Raw genomic sequence first — 16,257 nt, forward strand, 5'->3', positions numbered from 1 at the left:
GAGGACCTTAACGTCTCATAGGCTGCAAGTAAAGTTTGGACAAGTAAAATCAAAATTCGGACAAGTAAAAATTGCTTCTTGTTGCCTTGTCCCATAGAGTTTGTACGCTCGCCGAAACTGGACGCTCCTAAATGCACATGCGCGCATGCTCTTTTGTTCGTCTCTTGTTTTCTTTTTGTTTGAATTTTGTTTTGCAGGGCCGTAGGAAATAGTTGCCAAACTCTTTTGTTTTCTTTTTGTTTCGCCTTGTAACCTGACACACATAACACAGTCTTACTAACTTACTACATTGCAAATTGTTTCAATCAAATGTTTCCATGAGTGACCGGGTTGGCCGCCATGGTTGTTTATTGCGAACGTTTTTGATGGGCGAGATGCGCCCTTGCAAAACAAGAGGCTCCTGCGCGCATGCGCACTTAGGAGCGTCCAGTTTCGGGCGAGCGTCCAAACTCTACGGTACAGCCCAACAGGACAACCAGGCCTGGCGTGATTGGTCAGATTGTCCCTCTTCCGGTTTTGATTGTGATGAATTCCGGTGGACACCCAAACAGCGTTTTCCCCGTTAATAAGATAACATGAAATATAGGCATAGCCTAATGGCGAGCGTCATTACATTATCTGACCTTTGCATGGAAATAGATGGATACATGTTTATATTTATTTCTATGGACTTAAATAATAAAAAGTGTTAAAACATAATATATAAACATACTATATTCCGGTGTTATGGGTTCAACTATATTCTACTGAAACAACTTTATTAACCAATATACTATTAAAGTGAATAAACAATTACTGTATCATTTGATACATTCATTGTAGGTGAATAATTAAACCATTTTATCACCATGTAAAATCTCTTTCTTACGCTTGCACGCCGCATTACTTTTAGAGCACAATTTGAAATTTAGGAGGACCATCTAATTTCAAACTAGATGGTCCTGTGGACCATCTCTTTGTTTCTCCTTATTTCTACCCCTGCAGGTGCATATTCCATTCAATGTCACCCCTATCACAGGCTTATCTGTAGGTTTTTATTGAAATTTTCATGACAATAAATACAAGTGGCACTGTTCTAGTTTATTCGTGTGCATTAAAAAAAATATAAATGCATATTGAAAACAGGATAAATTATTAGTCAAGGGACGGACGGTGCAATCACTGTAGTAAAGCAACAAGACTTTAAAACTCTTTTTAGAAGCAGGTTTTACGTCCCTGCGATTATGGCTAATCTTCCTTGATGATCCAGTGCAAACCGTGATCTACATTGTTGAAAGAATGTTTCTCTTTTTCCAGGAATCTTCACAATCCGAAGGACAGAAGTCTGATGAACGTCTGTAATATATACCGAAAATATCTGCCTGCAAATATATAACAGGTGTGTGTGTGTGCGTGCGTGCGTGCGTGCGTGCGTGCGTGTGTGTGTGTGCTGTCGTCAAAACCGTTGCTAATATTACATTATATTTTTATGCTGTTTAAAATCTGTCTTTTGTCCTTTTTATTGATGATGAAATTCGTGTTATCACAAACTATATATCACTATATATAACTATATATCGTGTAATGACAAATTATCACATTTAATAGAAAACGAAGGTGTAATTGATGTTTAAGTTACGATCATTTCTCGTTAAAGCTGCTGCTATAATGAATGCTATGCTTGAATTGAAGTGTGTAATAGTGTGACTTATACTTGACATATTATGACTTATATATTGACCTATATATTCAGGCATGAGAATTTTCCGCGGATTTGCGGATTTCAGTGTTTAGGTTTTCATTTGGATCATTCTTGATATTGATGCAAAAAAGTTTAGGGGGGGGGGAAGGTGTACTTTTTTGCCAAAATGGACGGCATTTTTAATTTAAACTTTATAAAGGTCAGGAAAAGTACGTCAAATTTCACACAAAAGTAACGGAACTCCAAATAAATATTGCGGTGTATCTATGTAATGTAAATGAAGGCATGTTAACCACCACATAAAACATACAACATAAAACACCTAATTGACAAGACTTTGAATTGTTCGTCACGAAATTGGTCTTTTACTAAGAACAGAATGGACTTAAAATTTTCCCCAGAATGCATGGAAATCGCCTATCTGCCATTCCAAATTTCAAACATTTCTTGGGGCGCTGGGGGGCGGTACCAGGTAGGCACGCCGACCACCATCGATGTTGCCCCCTTAATGATGGCCGTTTGATAAACTCGGCCGCATTCTTGTTGAAGTTAATGTGTTCGTAGCATTTTGAAATGCCTTCTGTCCACGTTAAATTATGTCTGCTCTTAAGTATGCAGCTAATGTCTTCTGGGTCCCTCACCGGCCGCCCTTGGGAATTTGCCTAACTAATGTAGCAAATTCCCCCTGTCTCTCTCTCTTAGCTAAAACACCGTACTACACATGCCCCCAGACCCCCCTAGCAGGACAGTGTGCTACGCACACTGTTATCGTTCCTGCGGCATGAATTGAAATATTTCCTCCAAAAACATCTCAACCTGTTCTCATGCCTGTATATTGACTTATATGCTTGACATAACCTGTATAACAGCATTCTGATACGTTCTATACCTCATGCAGACAGAAGTCTGCATACAGCATCAAATATGCTAGACACGCTGATTGCTATGATTAGTGATAACAATATGGTTCAGTTCCTCGTGCGAATGCACCAGCAGTTTCCCTGCAGTTTTACAATAATAAACACGAAATTTTACGCGGGAAAATTATGAATCTGCTTAATCTAAAACTACACTACAAGTACAACATCTCCCCAACACGAATAATCATGTAATTTCTTAGGTTGCTTTATCCCCCTATAGGTGGCGCTAACGTCACAATAACATTGCGAGTTGGTGTCTGTGCTGAAATGCGATCGAACGCAGTTAGCAATATTTCGCTGCTGCAGTGTCGTCCCGATCATCCCGTGTGACACTATCATGAGGAGACGGTTGACGGTCACCGAGTGCGAGCCGCAGGACGTCAGCAAACAGCCGCTAAGACGTCTAGAGGTGCCCTTGAACCGATTCACGAAAGTCGCAATACCCCTGCACTTGGAGATTTTGGAAAAACACAAAGCTAACATACACAGGGTGAGGTATTAAATCGCATGTAATTTGAATAAAACATGTTAATTAAGATGACGGAATGAATATATCGGATCAAGGATAGTTTGGGACCCCGCAAATGTGTTTTCGCATATATGTGCTAAACTAATCCGTGGTACTAAATAGTAAACTAGGGTTGGGCCAATATATCATTTAATTAAATAAATAGGCCGTGGCTACGCGACCGGTTCCGGACGAGGAGCCGCTAGGCTACGCGTTCGGACATCCATCTCACACAGTGAGCTTGCGACACGTGCACTCATGATTTCGGCAATGGACGGCTCTGCTGATTGCTGTGTGTGTGTGTGTCTGTGTTTGTCGTTGCGTGCGTTGCGTGCGTGGCGTGCCTGGGTGCGTGCGTGGTCTCGTCGTCTAGTCGTCGGCGTGAGAGACAGAAGAGAGAGAGACGAGAGGGCAATGGGAATGTGTATGTGTGTTGTATGGCGTGAGAGAGAGAGAGAGTGAGAAGAGAGCTGCGCGCGTGTGTATGTGTGTGAGAGCGAGATAGGATGGAACCGGTCGCCTAGCCACTTCGAAATAAATAAATGATGTAATAATTGAAATTTTTTATTTGATTGACTAACGTACTGTGTATAATCAGGACTGTCACGTGTAGCTATGCATATGGTGACGCGAGAAAAAGTCCACACGTATACAAACGTGAACGGATCAAGGATAGTTTGGGACCGAAATGTGTTTTCGCATATGTGCTAAACTCGGCTTGTGCCACGTGAACATATATGCCCTACACGAGGGTAAACATGTTGGCCCTAGTCTAGAAGACATGTCCAGACCTGCCAACCCCATCTGATGATCATCAGTAATAATGTATTGGATTTTTCCGTTAACAAATAGGCATTTGTCGTAAACCTTTTGTCATTCTTTATTACAGTATAATATATAACATATGTAGCATATAAGATGTTCATTTGGCAGTTCCACACATACAACCAAGCGTGCGCGCGCATTTTGATGCCTTTTGCATAAGAAGCAGTGCACTGCCGCAGCACCTATTTATTCTCTCAGGGTGATTGGCTGAAATAGCTTCAGTGCGGTGATGAACTATTCCTGGATCCGTGACGTCATTTCAAATATGGCTGCGCCCGATAAATCAGACAGACGAGCGCATAACACGCATAATTTACCAGTTTTTCAGTGGATGTACCGTTACGTTTTATAAGCTATTAGTTTTAAATCTACGACGACAGTAGTATGGTTACATGATAACTAGTTTGATTTTACACTGTGGTTTATTCTTTTGTTTGACATTAAAAAAATTAAATTTCAGAGATATTCTTGCTGTCCGTAAGTTTTCGAGGTCGTTCCGTAACACCGTAATTTTGGACTCGCGTCCGTAACAAATTCGGGCTAATACGCTAACAGTTGGCAGTCTGCATGTCCCACAATACTTCATGTGTACAATACAATTACACAATGGGTATGTCTTCTAGACTTTAGCTGCCAACTTGTTCATGGCACGACGACGAGTTGCACTCCATTCCCGACCACCGAATTGCGACGCATGCTCATCCGACCCCACGATCAATAAATAATGCGGCGGCGCGCTCTGATCGTTTTAGTTTGGCCGCAGTTGGCCAGTGGGATCAGGGTTACGGAACAGTGAACGCGCGGCAACGATGCAGAGCTGAAGTCGAATACTGGAGATCGACTTGTGAGGTGCAGGTCATGTAAGATGCGAGCCGCAACGCGTGTGTACAGGATATACCTCTATAGAAGAGCTGCCTGTGTGTAAAGGCGATCTGTCTCTCTGAGTGGTAGTTATACAGTTAAAAAAACACCTCTATTAAACAGTCACATGTGTATAAGAGCCATTTTAGGCATTTCCCTTGAGTCAGTTACCTACAGGGCTGACTGTAACTTTGATTCTGTGACACTTGAAGCGGGTTCAGTGGATTGTAAAGGGATGCCACTACATTTTTTTTCGTTTGTTTGTGTAGCATGCACAACCATAACTGACACAATCGTTAAATAAATATATTTGTTACACGTACAATCCATACTAAACACAATCCATAATAATATATTAAGTTACATGGTACAACAATGCTAGTTCGTAAATAATATCGGTACAATTTGGTCGTGATATCTCGTGCGAGCACATAGCATACATGCCATTTGCAATTCATATTAAATATAATAAATTGAAATTTTGTGAATTGAGAATTATATAATCGTGCATCCGTTGTCCAGTTCGCGTTTGCTAATCGACACGATCTTTCTGTTCCTCTGTCGAATCATCTGTTGTTGCCTATTGTACATCTCGTTCTCTAAGTGGGGCCCTCTATTATGTTCCATCGTCCTGCGCTCGTTTTCTAGCAACGACCTTCTGGGTTTGTTTGTGGGGTGGTGGGGGGGGGTTGTGGGTGTGGTTGTTCATATTTTTCATCTCTAAAGTTAAGTGATACATTTGAGTGTCTGTTGTTCACATCTAATATTTACTAATTTTTCGTCGCCCTTTCTTCTCCATGGCTCCCTCTTCATCCCGCTCCCTCCATTTTCCGGCACGCCCTTTAATCTACCATACTCACCTCTTCTTTCATGGGCACGAATGCACTTCACTTCCTCTCTGCTTTATTTCCTAGTATTTAGTTTGTATTGTTATTATTTGTATTTTTACTTTGATTTGTATTTTCTGTATTTGTTATTTTCAAACAATTTCATTTGTTTTTTATGCTTCACACAGGGACGAGATGTTGTGGAATTCGACAGAGCGTTTGGAGCACTCACCGATAACCTTTCCGAATCGAAAGCGTGGTAAACTTATCAGACTTGCGCATGGCGAATCGCGGATATGAGATACCTCCTGCCTGTCAGTTATAGGGCGACTTCTGCGAAGGTGCGTCGTCAGTCCTGTCTCTCTCGCGGAGTCGTCCTTACGTCGCTTTTGACTTTCGCTCGTTGTGCGAAAAAAATTGGTCTTAATCTTAACGTTAGGTCTTTACTATTAAGTTTTTCTTCGCTCCCTGTATTGAGAAACTTTAAGCTGTATCTTCCTCGTAGTCGTCCGTTATCTCGTTCGAAACTTAGCTCGTGTTTTGTTTGTTAGTCCGAGTGCGATTTATTACGTGTTCTCGGGTTTTTGTGTTGTTTTGTTTGAATACGGGGGTTCCTCCTTGTGACATCTAAGGCGTGACATGTGTTGGGATTGTTTGTTGTGCTTCAATTCTTTGATCTGGTGTTTGTTGTGTCGATGATCGATTTGGAAATATTTTTCTCTGGCTTGTTTTCGTAACAGAGGCGAAGGGAGAATGAGTCGCGAGCCAGTGAGCAGCTATGCTTCTCGATAAGCCGCGAGATATTCGCTGGAGGAGAAGCGACAGGTTGCTGCAGTCGTGGGAGGAACCTCATACAGGTTACGGTGTTACAAGGTGGGACAGGCGGTGTTCCAGTGTGGATAGGTACCGGTTATACAGGTGGCGACAGGTACGGTGTATACAGGTGGACAGGTACGGTGTATACAGTGGTACAGTACGCGTTGCTTACAACAAGGTGCCGGATAGGTACGGTTGTTACAGTGGGACAGGTACGCGTTTGTACTAAAGGTGGGACACGTCTACAGGTGGGATCGTAACAGGTGTATACACAGGTGGTGATTAGGTTACAGGTGCTATACAGGTTTTGGGATCAGTTACGGTGTTATACAGGGGGAGCAGCTGACGTGTTTGCAGGTGGGGAAGGTACGAGTGATACACAGTGGACAGTACGGTGTATGCAGGTGGGAAGGTACGGTGTTACAGGTGGGGACAGTACGTGTATGCGGTGCGCAGGTACGGTGTATCAGGTGGGACACGTGGATGTATAAGGGTGGGACAGGTCGGTGGTATAAGGTGCGCGACAGCGTCGAGTGTATACAGGGTGGGGACATGGTACGGTGTTATGAGGTGGGAAGTCGGTGTACAAACAGTTGGGACAAGTAATCGGTGTATGCAGTGGGGACAGAACAAAGGTGTAACACAGGTGGGACAGGTACGGTGTATGCAGGTGGGACAGGTATCAGTGTAAGCAGGTGCGGAAGGTCGGTGTATGCAGGTGCGGAGTAGGTAGCGGTGTATACAGGGCTCTGGCAGGTCACGGGTGTATACAGTGGTGGACATGTTACGGTGCATACAGGTGCGACAGGCTACGGTGTACACAGGTCGGGACAGGTACGGTGTATAAACAGGTGTACAGCGTACGTGTATGCAGGTGACAGGTTACGTGTACATCAGCTGAGGACAGGTACGTGTTACATGTGTGGCGACAAGGTACGAGTGTTTACGCAGGTCACAGGTCGGTGTTATAAATGTGGACATGGTGCTGCATCAATGGGAACGTCAGCACAGCGTACGGTCCATGCGTGGGGTGGGGTTGCCGCGAGCATGGCTTACACGCGCTCAAAATACTAGTACAGGTCTACGGCTATTCGTGCAGGTGGTGCGCGAGCGTTTACGTGCATCTACACGCTGAATAAATATAACGGATCATTTGGTGGCCAGAACCTACCTCATGACAGTGTAACGGTATGCCGCGTCAGGTGCAGCGAGCTATGCGAGCGAAATGATGTCCAAACGTTTATACGAAATGTTTACATTTCTGCTTGTCTGTATGTATATATTTTTATGTACTGTCTTGTCTGCTGGCCTTGGGACAGGACCTTGATGACCTTAAAACGCGATTGATGCGGATGTTACCTTGCGGCGGTGCGGCAGCAGGGATAGGGCCGTGGATCGATTAGAGGATCACTGTCTCTGTCGCAGAGAGGCCAACGTGGAGGAGGGCACGAGGATTCTCGCAGCGGTGAGTCACGCGCGCACGCGCACGCACGCATAGAGACACGCGAACGTGGAGGAGGGCACGAGGAATCTCGCAGCAGTGAGTCACGCGTGCACGCACGCACGCACACACGCACGATAGGACCGCGAGAAGTAGACCCTTAGTGCGGAAGATTGTCGACGAGATTGTGGCTCAACGTTACGTCCTGTTCACCTCCCCTCTCTCTTCCTCCCTCCTTCCTCCTCTCTCTTTTTCTCTCTCCCTCTCTAGCAGAGTCAGGGGCTGCAATAAATTTCCAACATAGCTTATCCATTCATATAAAAATTCCGCACAACAATCGCTCTAATCGTTTCTACTGTTGCAATTTCTCGACTCTTTTCGCAGGCGGCGAAGATGAAGATGATGCTGCTTCCCGTTGCCGGGGCCGTCGTCGGGGGCGTCATCGCCGGGCCGATCGGTCTCCTGACGGGCTTCAAGATTGCCGGCTTGGCGGCCGCCCTCAGCGGGTCCGTGTTCGGTGAGTGCGCATGGGCATGAGGTGGAAGGTGTCGAATGAGGTGAGGGGATGATGTAGTGTAACTCTTTTGTTACAACAAGACTCCCTACGAACATGAATACACCCGCCCCGTCTACCAGATTAATACTAAATCAATGGAGACCCGGAACACCCCTAACGTCTACGCTTCTAATCACAATGAAAACTAATTCCCAGAAACTGTCCTATAGCTGCTAAAATAACATCTGTGAAACACTTTACATTTAGTATCATTGGGTTAGGGGGGGGGGTGATGATGATGTAGGTATCATCATTGGAGGAATCTGGCAGAAAAGGTGGAAGGTGTCGAGAGAGGGGTGATGATGATGTAGCATCGTCAGGGGAATCAGAATCTGGGAGTAAGTGCCCAGGATTTTAAAATGTCGTTTTCCGTGAGTCATGAAAGTCGAGTGGGGGTCTCTCTTTTACTGCGTTCGATTTACTTCCCCAGAGCCACCTGGGTTAACCTGGGTAAGAAATCGAACGCTTCTGGGTTAGGGAAGATAAACGAACGGTTTTTGGGTTAACCCGGGTTAATTATCATGATGGATGCCAGTGACAAGAAAAAAAGAATAGCAATTGCAATCTTATTATTAATGAAATCTAAGAATGAGCAAACACACGCAGTCATCGACAGTCATGCTTCATTACTACTGCTACATTCATGCAATTCCCGCACTGATATATCATCGCCATTTCGTTGCAATGGATTGTCGGATACTTCCCCAAGTGAGCGGCTCGGCTAGCGGGTTACTTCGGCCTTGCTCGGGTAACACAAAAATATCACGTGACTGCAAGGTAGACCCAGGTTAACTTGGGGAATTAAATTGAACGCACTATTTGTATCTCTCTCTATCTCTCTCTCTGACTCTCCCTCCCCCCCCTCTCTCTCTCTCGCTCTCACTCTCCCTCCTCATCGCTCTCTCTCTATCTCTCTGACTCTCCCCCCCCTTCTCTCTCTCTCTCTGACTCTCTCTCACTCTCCCGCAGGCTACCAGGGAGGCAAGTACATCAAGCAGAAACACAAGGTCGGCATCGAGATGGCGGAGATTAGAACACGCTGCTCTTCCATGCCCCACCTCCACGAGGGGGCGCCACCCGCTGCCGCTGCGCCGCCAAAGACCCCACCAGGCGGCGACATGCGCGATGCGCCGATGAGCTTGTGACCGCGACCCCTGGTGGCGGCGCGTGAGGTCGACGCCGGCGCCCCCTATCCGGGGGTGCGAGTCGGGGCGGAGCGGCAAGCGTTGAGTGTGATGTACGTGCGCAAGGGTTGCTGTAGCGGGCAGATGGAACTTCGATCGACTCGAAACTGCAACTGCGGGCAGTAAACGTTTGACCACCGACGAAACTGCAACAGATACGTGACGCATGCTCGATAGGACGTGTTATTGTAAGGAGCAAAGCTTCTACCACCACCACGAAACTGCAACAGATAAGCGATGCATCTGCGCGCGCGAGAAAGTTTTTCTCTGGAGAGCAGGTGGAACCTTTGACCACCACGAAGCAGCAACTGGTACATGATGCAAGTGTACTGATGCAAGTGCACTATGGTGCGTTACTGTTCGGAGCAGATACGGTACATAGAACCTTCCACCAAGGCAAAAAATACACGGGAGCGATCAGCGATTCGCTCTTCAAACCTCCGAAATCATTCCCGTGAGGCTCAAAATAGCTCCAGTAAAATTTTTGACGAGAGCTATTTTTTCCACAGACTTGAAAAAGAGCTCCCGTGAAATTTTTTTCCCCCCTGCTTTCCACCACCACAAAACTGCAACATATATGGGATACACACGCGCTAGGACGTGTTATTGTAGGGAACAATCCTTCTACCACCACCACAAAACTGCGACAGATACGTGATACAAGCCCACTATGGTGTGTTACTGTACAGAGCAGATAGGACTTTCGACCCCTCGTGAAAATGCAACAGATATGTGATACAGACGCACTAGGACATTATCATGATTATCGAAAGCAAACCTTCTACCACCACCAGCACGAAACTGCGACAGATAAGCGATACGCACGTGCATGACGACACATCTTTGTTACCGCTGCTTCGCACGCTGGCGGCAGGGCAGGAGGCGGATTACGAATGCACGCCGGACGCGTCGCGCATCGTAACCAGACATACACCGGCGGCGGCGTGACGTGACGTGACGTGCTTCACCCCCCCCCCCCGTCTTCCCATCGCTACCAACGCCCCGCCGAAACGACGTCTCCAAGGAGGGATTGATCGGATGTTCCGCGGATGCATTGCCGGAAACGTTCGGACGAGCAAATCGCGACAAGAGAACGCCGCTTCTCGAACCGATGGCGGTTTAGTCGACGCGTCGTCGATTCACATCACCCATGCTGCTTACCGGCGCAGTTCTGGGAGCTCGTCTGCATTGGAACTTGGAACCGAAAAATACTCGTCCGCGTTCGAAAATGCGCCGGGGCATGTCGACGAAACTCGTGCCTATCGCTTTGAAAGAGAACGGCGGATCGCATGAACTCACCGAGATGCTCGGTTCTCGTCGCGGCGTTATAGCGCGCGCGGCTCGGTTAGAACGTTTCGCGATGTTTTAAACGATGCGACCGTCACGGCAACTACATCTGTTAGTTAGTTTCTCTTAGCATCTATCTCTGTACTCAGCGAGGCGATGAAAGCTTTGAAGTTTAGGTGGCAGCCAGCGGAAAATGATAACAATCATAATAATAATAATAATAATGATAATAATTAGTCGAATAATTAGCGTGACCGGCAACTTATATACTGCGATGAATAAATCGCGATTCGCTCTATGTTCCGATCAAATATATACTTGTGTTTTTCGCAGAAGCGGGAAGAACGGTTACAGCCCTATAGACCGAAGGTCCGATAGACCGAAGGTTATGTGTTCAAGGTGTAAAGCATGCAAAGATGCATTTTCGAATACGCAGTAAATTTCAGAGATTTCTTGCTGTCCGTAATTTTTCGAGGTCGTCCGTAACACCGTAATTTTGACTCGCGTCCGTAACAAATTACGGGCAATACGTAACAGTTGGCAGGTCTGCATGTCCCACAATACTTCATGTGTACAATACAATACACAATGGGTCATGTCTTCTAGACTAGCTCCAACTTGTTCATGGCACGAGCGAGAGTGCACTCCATTCCCGACCACCGACATTGCGACGCATGCTCATCCGCCCCCACGACAATCAAATAATGGCGGCGGCGCGCTCTGATCGTTTTAGTTTGCCGAGTTGCGCCAGTGGGACAGGGTTCACCGGGAACAAGTGAACGCCGCGCGAACGGTGCAGCAGCTGAAGTCAGACATACTGGAGATCGACTTGGTGAGGTGCCAGGTCAGGTAAGATGCGAGCCCGCCAACGCGTGTGTACAGTATACCTCTATAGAAAGGCTGCCTGTGTGTAAAGGCCGATTGTCTCTCTTGAGTGGTAGTTATACAGTAAAAACACCTCTATAGAACAGTCACATGTGTGTAAAGGCCACTTTTAGCATTTCCCTTGAGTAGTTACCTACAGGGCTGACTGTAAATTTGTTCGTGTGAACTATGGAAGCGGTTCAGCGTGGTGTAAAGGGGATGCTCACTATTTTGTTCGTTTGGTTTGTTACATGCACAACCCATAACTGACACAATCTATAATAATATATTTGTTACACGTACAATCCATAACTAACACAATCCATAATAATATATTAAGTTACATGGACAACAATGCTAGTTCGTAATGAATTCCGGTTAAAATTTGGTCGTGTATCCGTGCAGCACTACATACATGCCATTGCAATTCATATTAAATAAATAAATTGAAATTTTGATGAATTGAAATTAATATATATCAGTACATAACGTGTCCGTCATCGCGTTGCTAATCGACACGACTCTTTCTGTTCCATCTGTCGCATTTTGCACGAAGCCACTTCACCTCTCTCTGCTTTTTCCATAGTCATTTATTTGTATTTTCTTATTTGTATTTTACTTTATTTGTATTTTCTTATTTGTATTTTCAAAGCAATTTCATTTTATTTTTATGCTCACACAGGGACGAAGATGTTGTGGAATTCGACAGGCGTTTGGAGCCGATTAAAACACGCGCGATCGAAGCCGTCGTAGAATTGATCAGCTTGCAGCATGGCGATCGCGGATATGAGATACCCCGCCTGTCAGATAGCGCGCTCTGCGAAGGTGCGTCGTCAGTCCTGTCTCTCCCGGGAGTCGTCCTTCGTCTCTTCGAACTTTCGCTCGTTGTCAGAAACAAAATTGGTCTTAATCTTAACGTTAGTCTTAACATTAAATTTTCTTCGTAGACCCTGTATGAGAAACTTTACGCTGTATCTCCCCGGGTAGTCGTCCGTCTCCTCTTCGAACTTTAGCTCGTGTTTTGTTTGTTACGTCCGAGTGCGATTTTTCCGTGTCTCGGTTTTTGTTGTCGTTTGAAACGTGGGTTCTCTTGAATTGGGCGTGAATGTGTTGGGTGTTGTGTTTGGCTTCAAATTCTTTGAGGTGTTTGTTGTCAGATGATCCGATTGGAAATATTTTTCTCTGGGTTTTCTACACAGAGAGCGAAGCGGAGAATGAGTCGGCGGCCAGTGAGAGACTACAGCTTCTCGAAGCCGTCGAGATATCGCTGGAGGAGAAGCGACAGGTGCTGCAGTCGTGGGAGAACCTCAAACAGGTACGGTGTACACAGGTGGGACAGGTACGGTGTATACAGGTGGGACAGGTACGGTGTATACAGGTGGGACAGGTACGGTGTACACAGGTGGGACAGGTAACGGTGTATACAGTGGGACAAGGTACGGTGTATACAGGTGGGGACAGGTACGGTGTATACAGGTGGGCAGGTACGGTGTATACAGGTGGGACAGGTACCGGTGTATCACAGGTGGGACATCGGTGGGACAGGTACCGGTGTATACAGATGGACAGGTACGGTGTATACAGGTGGGACAGGTACGTGTATAACAGGGGGGACAGTTACGGTGTAAACAGGTGGGCACAGGTACGGTGTACACAGGTGGACAGGTACGGTGTATACAGGTGGGACAGGTACGCGTGTCATACAGGTGGGACAGGTAGGTGTATACAGGGGGACAGTACGGTGTATACACGGTGGACAGGTACGGTGTATACAGGTGGACAGGTACGGTGTATACAGGTGGGACAGTAGGTGTATACAGGTGGACAGTAGTGTATACAGGTGGGACAGGTACGGTGTACACAGGTGGGACAGGTACTGGTAACACAGGTGGGACAGGTACGTGTATACAGGTGGACGGTACGTGTATACAGGTGGGACAGGTACGGTGTATACAGGTGGGACAGGTACGGTGTATACAGGTGGGACAGGTACGGTGTATACAGGTGGGACAGGTACGGTGTATACAGGTGGGACAGGTACGTGTATACAGGTGGGACAGGTACGGTTTTTTGCGGGGGTAATACGTGTATGACAGGTACGGTGTATACAGTGGGACAGGTACGGTGTATACAGGTGGGACAGGTAGGGGGCGGTGACACAGGTGGACAGGTACGGTGTATACAGGTGGGACAGGTACGGTGTATACAGGTGGACAGGTACGGTGTACACAGGTGGGACAGGTACGGTGTATGCAGGTGGCACAGGTACGGTGTACACAGGTGGACAGGTACGGTGTATACAGGTGGGACAGGTACGGTGTATACAGGTGGGACAGGTACGGTGTATACAGGTGGGACAGGTACGGTGTATGCAGTGGGACAGGTACAGGTGTATACAGGTGGACAGTACGGTTACAAGGTGGGACAGGTACGGGTGGTATGCAGGTGGGACAGTACGGTGTATACAGGTGGGACAGGTACGGTATGCAGGTGGACAGGTACGGTGTTAACAGGTGGGACAGGTACGTGTTATGCAGGTGGGACAGGTACGGTGTATACAGGTGGACAGGTACGGTTTACAGTGGACAGGTACAGGTGTATACAGTGGGACAGGTACGGTGTACACAGGTGGACAGGTACGGTGTAATGCAGGTGGGACAGGTACGGTGTATACAGGTGGGACAGGTACGGTGTATGCAGGTGGGACAGGTAGCGGGTTAACACAGGTGGGACAGGTACGGGTATCAGGTGCAGGTAGGGAGGACAGGTACGGTGTATACAGGTGGGACAGGTACGGTGTATGCAGTGGACAGGACGGTGTATACAGGTGGGACAGGTACGGTGTATACAGGATGGTGACAGGTACGGTAACAGGTGGGACAGGTACGGTTATACAGGTGGACAGGTACGGTTGTATACAGGTGGGACAGGTACGTGTATACAGTGGGACAGGTACGGTGATCAAGGTGGGAGCACAGGTACGGTGTACACAGGTGGGACAGGTACGGTGTATACATGTGGGACAGGTGCTGCAGTCATGGGAGAACCTCAGACAGGTACGGATGCGTGGGGGTGGGTTGCACGCGAGCATGCTTCTACACGCGCAAAATACCTCAGACAGGTACGGATGCGTGCAGGTGGGGCGCGAGCGTACAGTGCATCTACACGCATGAAAAATTATAACGGACATTGGTGGCAGAACCTACCTCAGACAGGTAAGGATGCACGCAGGTGAGCCGAGCGCGAGCGAAAATGTCCAACGTTATACAGAAATGGTTACATTCTGCTTGTCTGCATGTATATATTTATCGTCTGCTTGTCTGCTCGTCCTTGACAGGACCTTGATGACCTAAACGCGATGATGGCGGAGTTATCTGCGGCGGTGCGGCAGCAGGGAGAGGCCGTGGATCGCATAGAGGATCACGTCTCTGTCGCAGATGCCAACGTGGAGGAGGGCACGAGGATTCTCGCAGCGGTGAGTCACGCGCGCACAGCGACGCACGCATAGAGACGCCAACGTGGAGGAGGGCACGAGGAATCTCGCAGCGGTGAGTCAACGGCGCAGACGCCGCACGCACCGCAGAGAACGCCAACGTGGAGGAGGCACGAGAATCTCGCAGCGGTGAGTCACGCGCAGCACGGCGCACGCACCATAGAGACGCCAAGTGGAGGAGGGCACGAGGAATCTCGCAGCGGTGAGTCACGCGCGCCACGACGCGACGCACCATAGAGACACGCCAACGGGAGAGAGGCACGACAGAATCTCGCAGCGGTGAGTCACGCGGCACGCACGCACGCACACACGCACGATAGACTGCGAGAAGTAGACCCTTAGTGCGGAAAGATGTCGACGAGATTGTGGCTCAACCTTACGTCCTGTTCACCTCCGCCTCTCTCTTCCTCCCTCCTTCCTCCTCTCTCTTTTTCCTCTCCCTCTTAGCAGAGTCAGGGGCTGCAATAAATTTCCAACATAGCTTATCCATTATATAAAAAAATTCCGCACAACAATCGCTCTAATCGTTTCTACTGTTCCAATTCTCGACTCTTTTCGCAGGCGGCGAAGATGAAGATGATGCGCTTCCGTTTGCCGGGGCCGTCGTCGGGGCGTCATCCCCGGCCCGATCGTCTCCTGACGGGCTCAAGATTGCCGCTTGGCGGCCGCCCTCAGCGGGTCCGTGTTCGGTGAGTCGCATGGCATGAGGTGGCAAAGGTCTGCGAATGAGGTGAGGGGATGATGTAGTGTAACTCTTTGTTACACAAGACTCCCTACGAACATGAATACACCCGCCCCGTCTACCAGATTAAACTAAAATCAATGGAGACCGGAACACCCCTAACATCTACGCTTCTAATCACAATGAAAACTAATCCCAGAAACTGTCATAAGCTCTAAAATAACATCTGTGAAACACTTTACATTTAGTATCATTGGTTGGGAGTGATGATGATGTAGGTATCATCATGAAGGAATCTGGCCAGAAAAGGTG

At 47.4% G+C, this 16,257-nt stretch overlaps 1 protein-coding gene across 1 annotated transcript in view; it reads left to right on the forward strand.

Moving 5' to 3' along the window:
- Positions 1-16,257, forward strand: part of LOC106816459 (syntaxin-17-like) — a 38,727-nt gene that overhangs the window by 4,127 nt on the left and 18,343 nt on the right. Inside the window, exons 3-9 of the mRNA XM_014821082.1 lie at positions 1,297-1,378; positions 2,908-3,091; positions 11,640-11,755; positions 12,453-12,595; positions 12,970-13,085; positions 15,108-15,245; positions 15,825-15,952. Coding sequence (XP_014676568.1) covers positions 2,939-3,091; positions 11,640-11,755; positions 12,453-12,595; positions 12,970-13,085; positions 15,108-15,245; positions 15,825-15,952 — 794 coding nt within the window. The 5' untranslated portion in view covers positions 1,297-1,378; positions 2,908-2,938. The remainder of the gene's footprint in view (positions 1-1,296; positions 1,379-2,907; positions 3,092-11,639; positions 11,756-12,452; positions 12,596-12,969; positions 13,086-15,107; positions 15,246-15,824; positions 15,953-16,257) is intronic.

This window comes from Priapulus caudatus, unplaced genomic scaffold (assembly GCF_000485595.1).
Source record: "Priapulus caudatus unplaced genomic scaffold, Priapulus_caudatus-5.0.1 Scaffold1387, whole genome shotgun sequence".
Taxonomy (NCBI): domain Eukaryota; kingdom Metazoa; phylum Priapulida; class Priapulimorpha; order Priapulimorphida; family Priapulidae; genus Priapulus; species Priapulus caudatus.